This window comes from Helianthus annuus, chromosome 3 (genome assembly GCF_002127325.2).
Source record: "Helianthus annuus cultivar XRQ/B chromosome 3, HanXRQr2.0-SUNRISE, whole genome shotgun sequence".
NCBI classification, from domain to species: Eukaryota; Viridiplantae; Streptophyta; class Magnoliopsida; order Asterales; family Asteraceae; genus Helianthus; species Helianthus annuus.
In genome coordinates, this window is record NC_035435.2 from 44,812,164 (window position 1) to 44,828,339 (window position 16,176).

General features: G+C 38.1%; 1 protein-coding gene across 1 annotated transcript; it reads left to right on the forward strand.

Moving 5' to 3' along the window:
* The first annotated feature begins 3,429 nt into the window (after positions 1–3,429).
* LOC110931541 (extensin-like) lies at positions 3,430–4,458 on the forward strand. The gene has a single exon (XM_022174926.1). The coding sequence runs from the start codon at positions 3,430–3,432 to the stop codon at positions 4,456–4,458; it is 1,029 nt and encodes a 342-aa protein (XP_022030618.1).
* The last annotated feature ends 11,718 nt before the right edge of the window (positions 4,459–16,176 follow it).

Below are 16,176 nucleotides of genomic sequence, written 5' to 3' on the forward strand. Positions count from 1 at the left end.
GACGGCTTGGAATTAGGATCTAAAACTTGGTAGGGTTATAGATCAGGTGTTTTCGCACAAGATATCAAAAAATCAGCCGATTTGGACCGTAAAAACCCGTTCAATTTCACAAAATTCAGTTAAAAACGTGAAAGAATGAGTAGAAATCAGAAATCTCGGTGAAAACAAGCTAAATCGATAAGAACTCTTCCTCCTGAGCTCTGATACCACTTGTAGGATCGTTTAACCGACCAAACGAGTCGTTCAGAAGAATTCTCGGATCAAATCAGAGGCGGAATACAAAGATTTGATCTTCGTTCAACTTGTTATACACTTTACAAGTCTCTTGTATTGATTTTAGAACGTTTACAAGGCTGGAGACACTTTGGCAGCACCTTGGCTCTAGATTCCCAAAATTACAAATGAAATGACTAAGGCACCTATTTATACTAAATCTATTCCCCTTGAAAGTGAGAAGCCCATTTCGTGTGGAATAGACTTACGTCATTTCTCTACATGACTTAGTATAACATTTTAATTACAAGACTCGATACAAGACGAAGTCAACAGACATATGCACTAACACTTACGCAGGCCGCCTAAAAGTCCCCAGCGTAGAAAAATAAGGACAGGTGCAGGTTTCAGCTGCATAACCGACTCAATCTCAATTGTATCGATCCCAGGGGCTGTTAAACGGTTTTATTAAACCACTAGGACACCTGGGGTGATCCTAGGGACTTCCTTAACAGCTGCAAGTGATCCATGAGTTGGATTTTTGTATATAAGGAGCATTAGTTCATAGTTCTTATGCTCACATTTGCAAACAACTTTCAAAGGACTCATCTCTGGATCTTGCAAGGATTAGGAGAAGAATTAGAAGTGTAGAAAAGATAGCAAGGACCATTAGTAAGAGTTTTAATCCCTGCTTAGTCCTTTAAATTAGTTTAAAAACCGAAAATTCAAACTTATCATAATTAAGCTTTGACTTTCAGTTTAATCACAAATGGTCCAGCCACTGATCAAAACGAAAGAGGTTATGGAACCATATTAAGGTAGGTGATTAACCCTTAAAAGGGCACCTCCTAATTATTTCGTTTGACTAGTAATTGTCGGGTCAAACTAGTTTGACAAAAAGTCAAACTGGACAGAAAGTTTAAAAATGAAATAAATTAATAAAACAGAGGTTCTAAATTATATTTTAACATTCTAATGACTTGTAATTAATATTAGAACATGTTTTATCAGTCCTAACCCGACAATTATTAGTCTAAGGTCAGTTTATAACCGAAAGTCGCAAAAGCTTGACTTTTGCTTTGACTTTCAGTTCTGACCCGTTCAAGCTTAATTCTCCCATGTTTTAAGCTTCCATTAGGACCACATTACTCAGTAGTATATCCCTCTGGAGTTATATTGCATGGTTCTTAGTGGTTTGAATTATATGCTCTTGATCGTTAATATGCTTATAAATGCCAAAAATGCCCTTTTAACACATAAATGAGATTTTTAGAAATGTGATTGGACAAAAAACTTTGCTACTGATATATAAGCTTGTCCCAAAAATTTGACATCAGTTCTTGGTCTCAAATAGGAGTTATGCGCGATATCGTAATTATAAGCTTTTTATTAATTAATTTGCGATATCATGCATAATACATGTTTAAGCTTGGATTTTGAACCAAAACTCATTACCTACTATTAAGATATTATTTTTAAGGAATTTTAAGATTTTTGGTCAGATTATTATCTGTTTAAAACATAGAGTTCTTGTGTAATTCGGTTAATGACGATAATACCCTTTTTAGACATAAAATGAGATTTACAAAGGATTTGAATGCCAAACTTTTCCTACAGATTTTATACATTAAACAAATTATTTTGAATATTTAAAACAGATCATAATCTCAGATTTACATAAACATCTTGATTATCGTCAATTAGCGAATTTTACACTAATTAGGTGCATAGTATGGTTTAAAACCATATTAACATATTTTTGGGCATATATGTTAACATCCTACTGATGTATTAACATATTTTAAGCATAATAACAATTAAGACCTGTATATAATTCATTTGGTTACCCGTTACACGTTTATGCGTTCGGATCGGTTTATGTGACTAGTTTACGTAAAATAGTCGAAACCGGTTTAACCTTATCATTAAATCCTCAAATTCTAGAATGTGATTAGTTTACCCATATTATACAAGTATCCAAGCTTGTTGGGTCTAAACCACATTCTATTCCGGTCTCCGCTTAATCTAGCGTTTAGAACTGTAAGGTTTCTTTCTAGCTAGCCGGTCTAAGTCTTTGACTTAACTAAAGACCCGTTATCATCCTAATAGGTTATTAAAGCTTCTATACAGATTAAATAGCATCCAGTAGAAGGTACCATCATACAGCTTAGGATTATACTGCTGAGTTACCTTTCACATTAGCTCAGGTAAATACTTTTAACTTATTTTCCCTTATACGGCTTGGAATATGGTATTATAATAATACCACTTGGTCGGGTGTGAAATCATTTAATCGGATTGTGATTAATAAATTACATAACCCGTTTTAATCTGTCTTGTTTGATAACATAAACAATGGGGGTTAATTCGACCGTGTCCTAGATATCCTCAGCTCATTTCATTTGAAAATGGCCATGACCTATGCACGGGGTGTAGGCATACACCTGACAGATGCAAATGCTAAATAAAATATAAACCCACATGTTGGGGATAACTCCTTTGTGGGTTCTATAAGTGATGAGTCGGTTAATCATGACCGGCTTCCAACCGGCCCCAATTGTATGACAAACATGTAAATCTGTATACAAGATTATTTTTAAATAATTGTCCCGAGTTATAAAAGATTTGTGCCATGTGCACTTAAATCAATTTTCATAAATGTTTTCAAAAGAGTCAGTTAATTGTATTTACCAGTGTAAACTGACGTATTTTCTTAAAGACTGATTGACAGGTACCTCTCGTAATAGGCTGGAGCTATTAGGTGTCATAAGAGGATCTTGCAAATCCATAGATACCTGAAGTCTGTTATTTTGTTTCTTTGTACTTTTTATGATCCGCCTGTGGATCTTATTACATTCCAGTCTGTATATTCTTTCACTCGGACACTCAGACATTATGGTTTGTAATAGTTTATTTACCAAGCCTTCCGCTGTGCTATTATATTGTGTTTATTGACAATGATGATATCAACTACGTCACGATACTCCCCGTCGGGCCCACCGGTAATATGTGAAAATATCGGGGTGTAACAGGTTGGTATCAGAGCCAACATTGAGTGAATTAAACACTAACTTTTTTGTGTTTAATCTCAATGACACAATAAGCACATTCCTTAGACTTCGAGTCTAGGCCAATGACCTAGGAATTATTCTTAACTTTTTTTGCTGTTTATATTTTATTTTGTTTTACTTATTTTGACAGGATTAATCATCAACAATGCCGCCAAGAGTGAGAAGCAAAGGAAAGGGTCCCATGCGAGGTGGACCATCAGCAGGACCTTCCCATCGGCGCACCCCGTCTGTGTCGTTTTCTAGTTCTGATTCCCGCGACCATTGGGGTCATTCTTTCGAACCAGCGAGACACTCTGTCTCTTTGAGCTCATCCCCCTCTTTCCATCCATCATTCGGGCCGCCTGTTCCAGACGAGCCCCAACATTCGCAACACTCCCATGACTCTCACCATTCGCATGACTCCCACCATTCCCATCAATCTTACCATTCGTTGCATTCTCATTCCTTTCATCATTCGGATTCTACCTACTCTCCAGCCCAGTTTAATCCCAATGATTACGTCAACGACTTTTTGGGCTACAACCCTTTGGGACCCGAGGATCACTTTCCTCATGACATGGAGATGGACGACGACCCGGACCCTGAAATGAAAACCGGAACACTGGGCCATCATATTAGCATCTCGAGCGGATCTCCATATCAAGGATCATCATACCAAGGGCCCGATTCATTTAAAGAAAGGTGGGCCACGTATGATTGGGCCTTTACCCCTTCATATCATAACTCTCCTGCACAACCTCCTTTGGTTGAACCACAACTTCAAGCAGTTTCTCCACCACCTCTTCCTGTTGAGGAGCCGCCTCAACAGCCACCTCAGCCACCTCCCGAGCCGCCTAGGCGAAGGAGGAATGCACGAATATCTGTGCGAGGAGAACCTCGGTTCAGTTCTCCTCAAGGTTCAAGTTCTTACCCTCTTATCCCCGAGGACCCCCAAATGGGTGGACCCTCGCACGCGGCGCTGGATAACGATCCTCCGCCAGTTTCTTATGCACCGCTGCCACCGCCAGTTGGTTTTGACAACCCGATCTCGACATACCCAGGTTCATCTGGGTATAATCCATCTGGATACCCAACGGATTATGGAACCCATGATCCATATCTTACTGCTGCACAGTACAACGCACTTTATCATTCTTCTTATCCTCCAGTTTACCCAACTGGATATCCGGTGTAGGGGTATCAATACCCACCATATCAGCAACCTCCTCCTCCTCAACAGGAGCAAACCCAAGAAATACTGCAGAGGTTAGATAGGGTTGAACGTGAAGCGGATGAAACCAAAAAGAAGCATAACAGATTTCTTAAAGGCCTTGCAAGTCTCATCAAAGGCAAAAAGAAATAGGAAGTTGTTTATTGTACTTTGTATTTTATTTTTAATCAAGTCCCTGTGAGGACATTTTATTTTCAGTACTTAGTCCCTGCGAGGACTTATTTCTGTTTTGTAGCCCCTGCGTGGGTAGTATGTTCTTTTTAAGACCCGTTTAGGGCACCTTGTAATAGTTACATGTTTAATGAAATTTCTTTGAATTTTAATAATGTACTTTATTATATCATCATGCTTTATCATTTCAATTTTTAATTGATCTGCCAAAGAAATTTTCTTAGAGGTATAACCTAGCCAAATTATTAAAATGGCTATTATGGTACAACCTTTTTAAGACAATAAATCTCTGTTAACATCTGAAAACATGTTAACATTCCTGGCTGTGCGGTATGAGAAACCACACAAGCTTCCAAATGTACTTGGATTTTTCCAAGTCACTTATATATGGCCTATATGATCAATGAGAATCATGGCAAATAAACATCAATATGATGTATACACCAAAACATCCATTTGAGATGTATGCTTATAAGCAAAGGTGTAATAATGACAATGATAGTTTTATTTATAAACTTCTTGTCAAAAAGGTGATGAACTATGTTCGACTCTTAAAAGATCAATGATCCAAGAGATCGTTGGTTATGTTTTAATCGTCCTTGTGACAAGGCCTTTTGTGACATCTAAATGTCCTTCGTGACGAGCCTTGTGCTATATAAAATGTCTTTCATGACATTGACAGTTGTGAATTATATCCTCTGTCAAATAAATATAAAGGATTATATCCTATAAATTGCTTATTATGGTTCTGTTGTAGCCTAGGCAAATCATGATTGAATTAATTTATTTAAAATGGTCTATATAGCTTAATAATACCATGACCATCTAATCATCAATGCGATGATTCATTATATAATTTAAATATATCATTATTGTTTGATATAGTACACGAATTATGGCTGGCTCTGATGAAGCAAACAGTCATCCCGTGGAAGACAACAACAATACCCGGATCAATATCACTGGTGCTGAATTGCAAGTGATGATCACCGCAGCAGTTGCTTAGGCTGTGGATGATAAGTTTAAGGAGCCGAGTAATGTTCGGTCCAAAACTCATTCCAAGTCCCATTCTCATTCGCATACACTGAAGAAAGATGAGTCTCAACACTCATCTAATCAGAGGAGTGAACCTCAGAAGCAGATTATTCTTGAACCGACTCCCAGGTACACCAAGGGTTGTACCTATAAATACTTCGTCTCTTGTAAACCGAGGGATTTCACAGGAGAAAAGGGAGCGATTGATTGCATGAAATGGTTAGACGAAATGGAGACCGTGATAGACATCAATGGATGTGCTAAGGAAAATATAGTGAAGTTTGTGTCTCAATCCTTTAAGGGCGATGCCCTCACTTGGTGGAAAGCATTAGTGCAAGCCACTGGAAAGGTCTATTTGTACAACCTTTCATGGAACAAATTTGTTGATTTAGTAAAGGACACTTATTGTCCTCAACATGAAGTCGAGAGGATAGAGACTGATTTCCTCACCTTGGTAATGAAGGATCTGGATTGTAGATCCTATGTGACCAGCTTCAACTCGATGTCAAGGCTTGTACCATATTCGGTCACCCCTGAACCCAAACGCATTGCGCGTTTCATCGGTGGTTTGGCCCCTAAAGTGAAAGGGAATGTTAAGGCTTCTAAGCCAGCCACTTATAGATCTGCTGGGGATCTATCTTTGTCACTCACTCTGGATGTTGTGAGAAATAGGGCGAAGAAAGTTACCGATGATGGGAAGAGGAAGAGGGAGGAAGACAAGTCTCCTCAGTCAAACAAGAAAAGAAAAGGGAACTTTGGTTCAAAGAAAGGGCAGTTCAGTGACAAGCCCATGTGCAAAACCTGCAACAAAAGGCACTTTGGAAAGTGCAACCAAGACCCACAAGCCAAACCATGTGGGATTTGCGAAAAGAAAGGGCATAAGTCTGTGGATTGCTGGAATATCAAGGATGCATCCTGTTACGGTTGCAATGAAAAGGGGCACATCAAGACAAATTGCCCCAAGAATGTTAAGAAGCCCGAGGAGGTGAAGAAAGCGAATGCAAGAGTCTTTCAGATGAACACAAGGGAAGCGGTGAACGATGAGAACATCATAACAGGTACCTTCCTCATTAATAATAACTATGCTAGAATCTTATTTGATTCAGGTGCTGATAAGTCTTTTGTAGACCATAAGTTCTGTAAGTTACTGAATTTGCCTATTAAGACTCTAGACATAAAATATGAGGTAGAGCTTGCCGATGGTACCTTATAAACAACTACAACTCTTCTTGATGGATGCTTTATATCCATTAAGAATCATTCTATGCCGTTATCCCTCTTGCTAATGAAACTGGCTGGGTTTGATATAGTTTTAGGCATTGATTGGTTGTCGCATAACCAAGCCTAAATTGCCTGTGATAAAAAGCTAGTTATTATCAAAACCCCTTCGTGAATCAGTCACTATTCAAGGAGATACACAATATAGATTGCCCAGCAATGTGTCTATTTTCAAGGTATCGCAGTGTTTGAAGAGCTGATGTGTCATCTATATGGCACAGGTGACTGTGAATGATCCGAAGCCTAAGATTGAAGACATTCCAATCATCTCTGAGTATCTTGATGTTTTTCCTGACGAGTTACCTAGATTACCTCCAGAAAGGCAAGTAGAGTTCAGGATAGACATTCTACCAGGGTCTGCACCTACAGCACGAGCTCCTTATCGTCTAGCACCTACCGAAATGAAAGAGCTCAGAACTCAATTAGAAGACTTATTGGAAAAAGGTTTTATTCAACCTAGCTCTTCGCCTTGGGGAGCTCCAATACTGTTTGTGAAAAAGAAGGATGGATCAATGCACTTATGCATTGATTATCATGAATTAACTAAGGTAACGATCAAGAATCGTTATCCTTTGCCAAGGATCGTTGATTTATTCGATCAACTCCAAGGGGCGGGCTATTTCTCGAAGATTGATTTGAGATCTGGGTATCATCAACTTAAGGTTAGAACTGAAGATGTACCAAAGACAACATTTAGAACAAGGTATGGACATTACGAGTTTTTAGTGATGCCTTTTGGGCTTACTAATGCGCTAGCAGCATTCATGGACCTCATGAATCGAGTCTGCAAACCATACTTAGATAAGTTTGTCATCGTATTCATAAATGATATACTTATCTATTCTCGTAGCCAAGTTGACCACGAGAAGCACCTTCGATGTATCTTAGGATTGCTTCGATAGGAGAAGTTGTATGCTAAATTCTCTAAGTGTGAGTTCTGGCTTCGTGAAGTCCAATTCCTTGGACATGTTGTTAGTGAGCGTGGTATCCAACTAGATCCCGCCAAGATAGAAGCCATTATGAACTGGGAAGCACCAAAGACGCCTACAGAAATTCGCAGCTTTCTGGGTTTAGCTGGATATTATAGGAGATTCATTGAAAACTTCTCAAGGATAGTTGCACCATTAACTTCTTTGACCCGTAAGAATGTGAAATTTGATTGGGGTCCAAAACAATAAGAATCTTTTGAGATTCTTAAACAAAAATTGAGCAATGCTCCGGTGTTGACCTTACCCGAAGGAATTGAAGAGTTTGTTGTATATTGTGATGCTTCACACACCGGAATGGGATGTGTACTTATGCAGCGAGGCAAGGTGATTGCCTATGCTTCACGACAACTTAAAGTGCATGAAAAGAATTACACCACCCATGATTTGGAATTGGGTGCCGTTGTATTCGCATTAAAGTTATAGAGACATTATTTGTATGGAACTAAATGTGTGATCTATTCGGATCACAAAAGTCTCCAACACTTATTCAATCAAAAGGATCTCAATATTCGCTACCATCCAGGTAACACCGTTGGATGGAAACTCTAAATGATTATGATTGCAAAATTCGCTACCATCCAGGTAAAGCGAATGTGGTCGCCGATGCGCTAAGCTGAAAGGAAAGAATCAAACCAATCAGGATCAATGCCAAGAGAATTGAATTAAAGAATAGTCTGAATGAAAGGCTATTAGCTGCATAGAAAGAAGCTATTTCAGAAGCTAATCTTCCAAATGAAAAGTTGGGTGTAACTGTTGAACAGTTAGCACCTGGAAAGGATGGAATCCTCACACTAAATGGAAGAATTTGGGTTCCTATTCATGGAGGACTTCGAGATGTAATTCTCCAAGAAGCACACAACTCCAAATACTCAGTTCACCCTGGAGGTGACAAGATGTATCAGGATTTGAAGGCTAATTATTGGTGGATAGGTTTGAAGAAGTCTATTGCCACACATGTAGCTAAGTGCCTGACTTATGCTCAGATTAAAGCTGAACATCAAAAGCCATTAGGTCTGTTACAACAGCCAGAACTTCCCACATGGAAGTGGGAGATGGTAACCATGGATTTTATAACCAAGTTACCTAAAAAAAAGCACAGAAATGATACCATATGGGTCATAGTGGATAGACTGACTAAGTCAGCACATTTCTTACCCATTAAGGAGACTCATAGCTCCGACAAGTTAGCCCAGTTGTACGTTGATAAGATTGTATCTCTTCACGGCGTGCCGGTGTCTATTATCTCTGATAGAGATACTAGATACACCACTCACTTTTGGAAAAGTTTCCAACAATCTTTGAGCACACGTTTGAATTTTAGTACTGCTTACCATCCTCAGACAGATGGACAGAGTCAGCGTACGATTCAAACATTGGAAGACATTCTTCGTGCATGTGTTATTATTTGGGAGGTAGTTGGGATGACCACTTACCCTTGATTAAGTTCTCCTATGACAATAGGTACCATACAAGCATTCAGCCTGCGCCTTTTGAGGCATTATATGGTAGGAAATGCAGAACACCTGTTTGTTGGGCAAAAGTAGGCGAAGCTCAGTTGTCAGGACCTGATATAGTCCTTGAAACAACAGACAAGAGTGTCCAGATTCGCGGTCGCCTGAAAGCTGCCATGGATAGGCAGAAAAGTTATGCTGACAAGAGGCGGAAATCTCTAAAGTTTGAAGTTGTCGATAAAGTCTTACTGAAAGTATCACCCTGGAAAGGTGTGATGCATTTCGGTAAGAAGGGCAAGTTAAGCCCTAGGTATATAGGACCATTCGAGATTATCGAATGTGTCGGCAGTGTAGCTTATAAGCTAAACTTGCCTGAGAAGCTGAGTGGAATTCATAATTTGTTCCACATCTGTAATCTCAAGAAATGTCTAGCCAATGAATCACTAGCTATGTCTCATAAAGACGTACAGATTGATGAAAGCCTGAGATTTGTTGAAAGACCTATATCGATCGAGGATCGACTGGTTAAAAAGCTCTGAAGGAAGCATGTGCCTATAGTAAAGGTCAAATGGGATGCCCATAGAGGTCCCGAATATACGTGGGAAGTCGAGTCCACTATGCGAACAAAGTACCCTCACTTAATCCAGTAAATCTCGGGGTAAAGATTTCTTTTATGTCACACCCCTTTCTTAGGCGGAAGCACGAGGTGTGATCATGAAAGGTTCTCATTGCATACGAAAGGTAAACATACTATATGCTCGTAAAAATGACTTCAAATACCCAAATCATTACATTACTGAAAACATAGATTAAGTATTTACATCATGAGACAACATATTGTCTGAAAGTTTACAACTTTATTTAAGGATAAACAAAACGACATCCACGAGCAAGAGTAAGACCGCGCGTACATCCACTTTAGTTACCTGAAATACATGTGAGTTTTGGAAAAAAATGTCAAGATATTGTTTGTGTAAATTCATGCAGGTCTTGTATTGAACGTTTGTATACCTTGTATGAAAATATGGTATGTATCTTGTATAAATCAAGTATTCTCGTATAAATCAAGTATTCTTGTATAAATCAAGTATTCTCGTATAAATCAAGTATTCTTGTATAAATCAAGTATTCTTGTATGTATCAAGTTGTTAATGGGTTGCAAGGCCATTAACATGTGACACGACATAGGAAACATCCAAACCATAGGCAGTTTTCTAGTTGTCGATTCACGACGGAGACACAAAAGCACTACTCGGTACTAGTTTTCACCAAGAGTGTGGCTGCCCGAAAGCCCATTAGATCTAACCTTTTGTTCTGCGGTCTTAGTATGTACACGATTAATGGTGCTTATGGTATCCTATTCGTGACACGATTTCTCGTATCATTCCTCAAAACGCATCATACTTGGTACTAGTTATCACCAAGAGTGCTTCTTGTTTTTGTATCCATCATACCACTTGTAAATATTGTAACATTTGTAACATGTATTTCACCCCCGAAGTTATAAAATTGAAAACAGTTAAAAGAAAAAGGGGAGCATGAACTCACAACTTTGCGTTCCTTGTGCCGTAAACTTCATCGAATTTGCTTATCCAGCGTCGTGACCTAAACGTGTTTTATTAACGTTAGTCACTAGACTTGTATCGCACAAGTACAAGTCACTATCTTTTGTATATGTGTTCTTGTGTTAAAATAATTTGTATTTTTAACTATGTGTCTTACTTATATTATTTTCTCCAAAAATAAATATAAGTATCTTGTATTTTTCACCCGAATTATGTTTTGTCCAAAACTTCATTTCATGTTCATAACTTGTCCAAATTATTTATTCTATCAAGTAATATATTTTCATAAATATATTTTCTTGTATTTGTCTAAGCATGTTGTATGTGTATTTTTGTATTTTTACTTCTTAGGAGTATTTAGTGTATTTTCAAGTCTTAATACACTATTACATGTAATACTACTACATACACTTAGCACAAAATTTGGTGATCAATAAATATATATATTTTTCTCAAAAATATACATACTTAATATCAATTTTAATCTTGAAGAAATCATCATTTCTTAACACAAAAATTAGGGAAACCTTGGTAAATATTTTTAGATACATTTTTAGGGATTAAGTTTCTCAAAAACTTATATTTTTCTAAGTGACAAAATTTATAAAAATTTTGACATAGTTTCCCCTAAAAATGGAGGTTTCCCATGTTTTCAAAACATGTGTTTATTTTCTTTTAAAATCATCACAACAATCAACAACTTATTCAACACTTATCAAGTGTCAAAATCAAGTAAATCATACTATATCATGAACTTGAAGTTTTTGTAAAAACTTGTAGTAACTTACCATGTTATTTAGTAGGTTTAGTTACCCTTAAAAACATGGTTATTTGTTTGTAAATAACTTTATTAAAAGATTTGGTTCTTTACAACTTGTAGGATGATTTTTCTAAAAATACTTATTTTGTATTTTTCTTGTTTCATAAGTGTTTATACACTTGTTTTTTCTAATAAAAATAGTGTAAGTTTATGTAAAAACCAAGATCTTCTAAAAATCATATTTTAAACTTGGTTTTCTTGGAAAATCATTCACATATCTTAGATTTATATGTTTACTAGCTTACTTTGTTTATTATTTTTCAAGAAATCATTTATTCATCAAGTTCATGTTTATACATGAGGATGATCTTCTTGTGTAAACACATAATCATCCTCTAACTTGCTAGATCATGTGTTTAATCACAATCTAACAAGCTTCATGTATTGATCAACATCAATATTTCTAGTAATCAACAAGCAAGCATTATACATCTAGAAAACAACATCATTTCATCAAGACATCATCATATTTCACCTTATGTTTCAAGATTCATGTGTATGTCTTTTAGTGTTCTTATGATAATCAACATGTTATATCTTTTAACCACTAAAAATGGTAGTAAACAAGGGTGTTCATGAATCTTACAACTAGCTTAAAGCTAGGGAAGAACAATGTTGAAGATTGAGTGGATAAAAGCTTGTGATGGAGGTCCTTGATGATCCGTGAGTTCCACACCTTCTTATTCACCCTTGTGCACCTTAAGTTAACCTTGGAGTGGGTGGTTGATGATCGAAAAAGATGGTGGTGTGAGGGACTATGTTCGTCCGAAGGTTGGGGAGGAGAGGAGAAGAGAAGGTGTTGTGAAGATGGTGGTGTATTCTAGTTACTTATAATCTTCCAAACTCTTTGTCCATTGGTTTATATGTCATGAGAAGTACAAACATGATTTATCAAATCCAAGAGAAGATTTTAATGGGATTTAGGAAGATTACACAAATCTATGAGGTAGGGCCATACTTGGTCCGAAAATCAGCCAATGGGGGGGGGGGGTTAGTGTAAATTTCATTCCTTAATTTCATAAGTAAGTAAGCCTTCAAGTGTAAGGTTTAGGGACTTAGTGTGTTATTATGTTATAAGGGGTGTTATGGTGTTCGGGGACCATAACTAGCTCATAAACATTACAACAATGCTTCTAGTAATATTTTGATATTCCGGGTAATGTCCGGTTGTTCGGTTAAATACCGGTTCGTTAAAGTGCTAAATTGCACCGTTTAGTGTCCTTTATGTATCCTTTGTTAACCCTTTTAATTCCCAACACTTAGGAGGGTATTCTGGATAATAAAACATGAATTCTGCATAATATTTATGTGTTAAAAAGCTGATTGTAGCTGAATTTTGTAAAATTCTGCACTTAAAGTGTGTTTCGGGTGCTTTTTAGTGCATATTCTATCTTCCGGAATGTCTATTTGTTAACCCTTGTATGTACTCTTGGGTTTTAATATATTCTTGTCATTGGACCTACACCTAGGCTCCAATTCTATTGTCTAACTGCTTTCTGCAGAATTATTGACACAATTTGTCTTACCGGTGAGTTTACTAGTACTTCTGACGCAACGCTGTTCTTTAATGTATAAAGTAATTCTTGTAGTATAAAACGTGCATGAATTCACTTGTATAGTATGTAATCAGACAATGTGTTGATGCACAATGTCTAAAGCCTGCGTCTTTGTAATACTAGTTTAATGTATAGGGTCCAGATAGGTCATTTTGTGTTAGTACAGGGGGTTAAAGTGTAAATTTATGACTTTCATGTTGTAGGTCCGCTTTTGTGGCATGTGTCCACAAAAGCGAACCAGCTTAGTTGTCTGGACCGCTTTTGTGGACATGTCACAAGTGCGGACCAGGTTGCCTATATATACCCCCAATGTGTTCTTCATTTGTAACGTCTTCTGGAACTCAACGTCGAACTGCTGTCCGTACGACAAGCGTTATCAAGTGAAGAAAAAGTATTTTAAGTGTGAATCTTCTGTTTCTATTCCTTTCTGTTACGTTTTTCTTTGTATCATGCTGAAAATGTGTTTCCGCCACATTTTCAGTAAGCACTAGCTCTGATTGACTCACTCGAGAGGTCAAAACTGATCCTACAATTGGTATCAGAGCCAGTTGCGAGTTAGTTTGCTAGATACGAAGCGTTTTACACGGACTTTTGTAGATTTGGACTGTTTGAACGGTGGAAATGGACTGAAACTTGGACAACAGGTGTAAAACACACTAATAACAAACCCTTGAAAGATTCGGATCAAAATACGGCCTAAAAGTGACCCAAAAACCCTCGTGAAATTGGTTCACGCTTACGTCATGCTTCTGGTTCGCTTTTCTGGACCGCTCCAACGTACATTCAGAAGGTGAATCTGGAAAACGAGCTTGGAACGATGCAGAAACCTCCTAAGTTGATGAGTTTGGATGAATATTCAGGATGGTCCGGGAGATTCAAAAACTGGGTGCAGGCCAACCATCTAGAGTGCTGGATAAAAATCGAAAGAAAGTATGTTCCTCCGGTAGACGGGTTGAATATGTTGAAGACCATTGCAAGTCTTACAGAGGCGGAACAGGTCGAGTTCAAAGCAGAAAAGAAGATGGTTAGCATTCTGCAGCAAGCGATAAAAGAGGATATTCTAGTTCTGCTACAGCATGATGATAGTGCACAGTCGATATGGCAAGCTTTGGAACAGAAATTCAAAGGCAGTGCGTCGATGATCAAGAGTAAGAAAGCACTGATAAAGAAAGAATTTGATATATTCACGGGAATTAAAGGCGAATCGACAAAGCAGCTTATCGAGAGGTATTGTCACCTGGTGGTAGAGATGAGAAGGTTGAATATCGAAAAGACGAATGAAGAGTGGATAGACAAGTTGTGTGATGCACTTCCCTATGAGGAATGGGGAACGTACTTGATGATGTTGAAAAATAGTTCAGATTTCGTGAACTATAGTTTGAGCGTGTTTATAGAGAAAATTGAAGCTCATGAGTTGGAGTTGGTAAAAATCAAGAAGATGAATTCAGCGAATATGCCACAGGATGTGTCTTTGTACTACAAGAACAGTCCGGCAGCTTCTAATATTCAGAGTCCGAAGATTCAAACCGGGTTTAGTGCAGACAACACTTCATCTGTTGCTCAAAATGCCTATCAGTCGAGTCAGTCGACTCCATTTGCTAACTACGAGCCGAATGTCAAAGTTTCAGAGCAGAATTCTCCTCAAAGTTCTACAGGGTCAAATCAACAGACATTTGTGTCCGGTGTGCAGTGTAATATTGCGGTTAACATCAAGAATGGGAATGAAATCACCGAGAATGCAGCCAAGCAGCACATCGCGTTACTGGCATCAGTTCTGGAAGCTTATGAAGGTTTGGTCGCAGGAAGGATCGGAAATCCCGATATGACTAAAGAGGATTACGATCAGATCGATCCGGAAGAATTGGAACTGATAGATATAAAGTGGTGCATGGCGAGTCTGGTTAGAAGAGCTCAACGCTTTATGGAAATCACGGGTAGAAGCAGTTTGTCAGGTCCTGATCAGAAATTAGGGTTCGATAAGTCAAAGGTGACTTGTTTTAAGTGCAAAGAACGAGGTCATTTCAAGCGCGAGTGTCCGAATCGTGAAGTGCAGAATCATCAGAACCCGTTCACAAATGATTATTACAGACAGGCTATATATCACCGCCCAAATCAACAATCTGCTGTTCAGAGACCTCAGATTGAAAACAAACCAGAGAAGGCACTTATCGTAAACCAAGATGATGAAAAAGTTGCGTCTGGGTTTAGTTGGGACAAGTATGTTCCAGGAAAGGATGATCGAGCAATGATGGCTGAGGTAGTTGAAATTACCGAGACAATTGCAGAGTCAAAGGTTAGCAATGAGGTGGTTACTGAGAATGTCGGTGAAGTAATTTCTGAGAATGTAGTTGAGTCTGATTCTGAGGTGGTTGAGGAAGCAGTTACTAAGATGGTTGATTCTGTGACTGAAATTGTGATTGAAGAGGTTATGGAAGTTGCTGATCAGGTGGTTCCATAGGTTGTTAAAGAGGTTTCTACAGATAGTTCTGCAAAAGCTGAGGAATCAGTGACTGAAGTTCTCAACTTTCAATCACGGCAGGAGGAATTTGTTTATACAATGAAATCTATTTTGCCTCCTAACGTCTTTGATTCTTTTGCAGATTATTTTGAAGAGCCAAGAACTGGAACGTGTCCGAGATTTGAAGCAGAGAAAGAAGAAGTCGAGGAGATGATCGACGTCTCGAAGGAAATGACTGAAGAAGCTCTAAAGGAGATTGCAGATAAAGCGCTGATGAGCAAGTTAAAAGAGGTAGATTCAGACGTCCAGGAGTCAGTTGATAAGGTGTCAGGTCTAGGAAAGGAAACTGGAGTCATAGA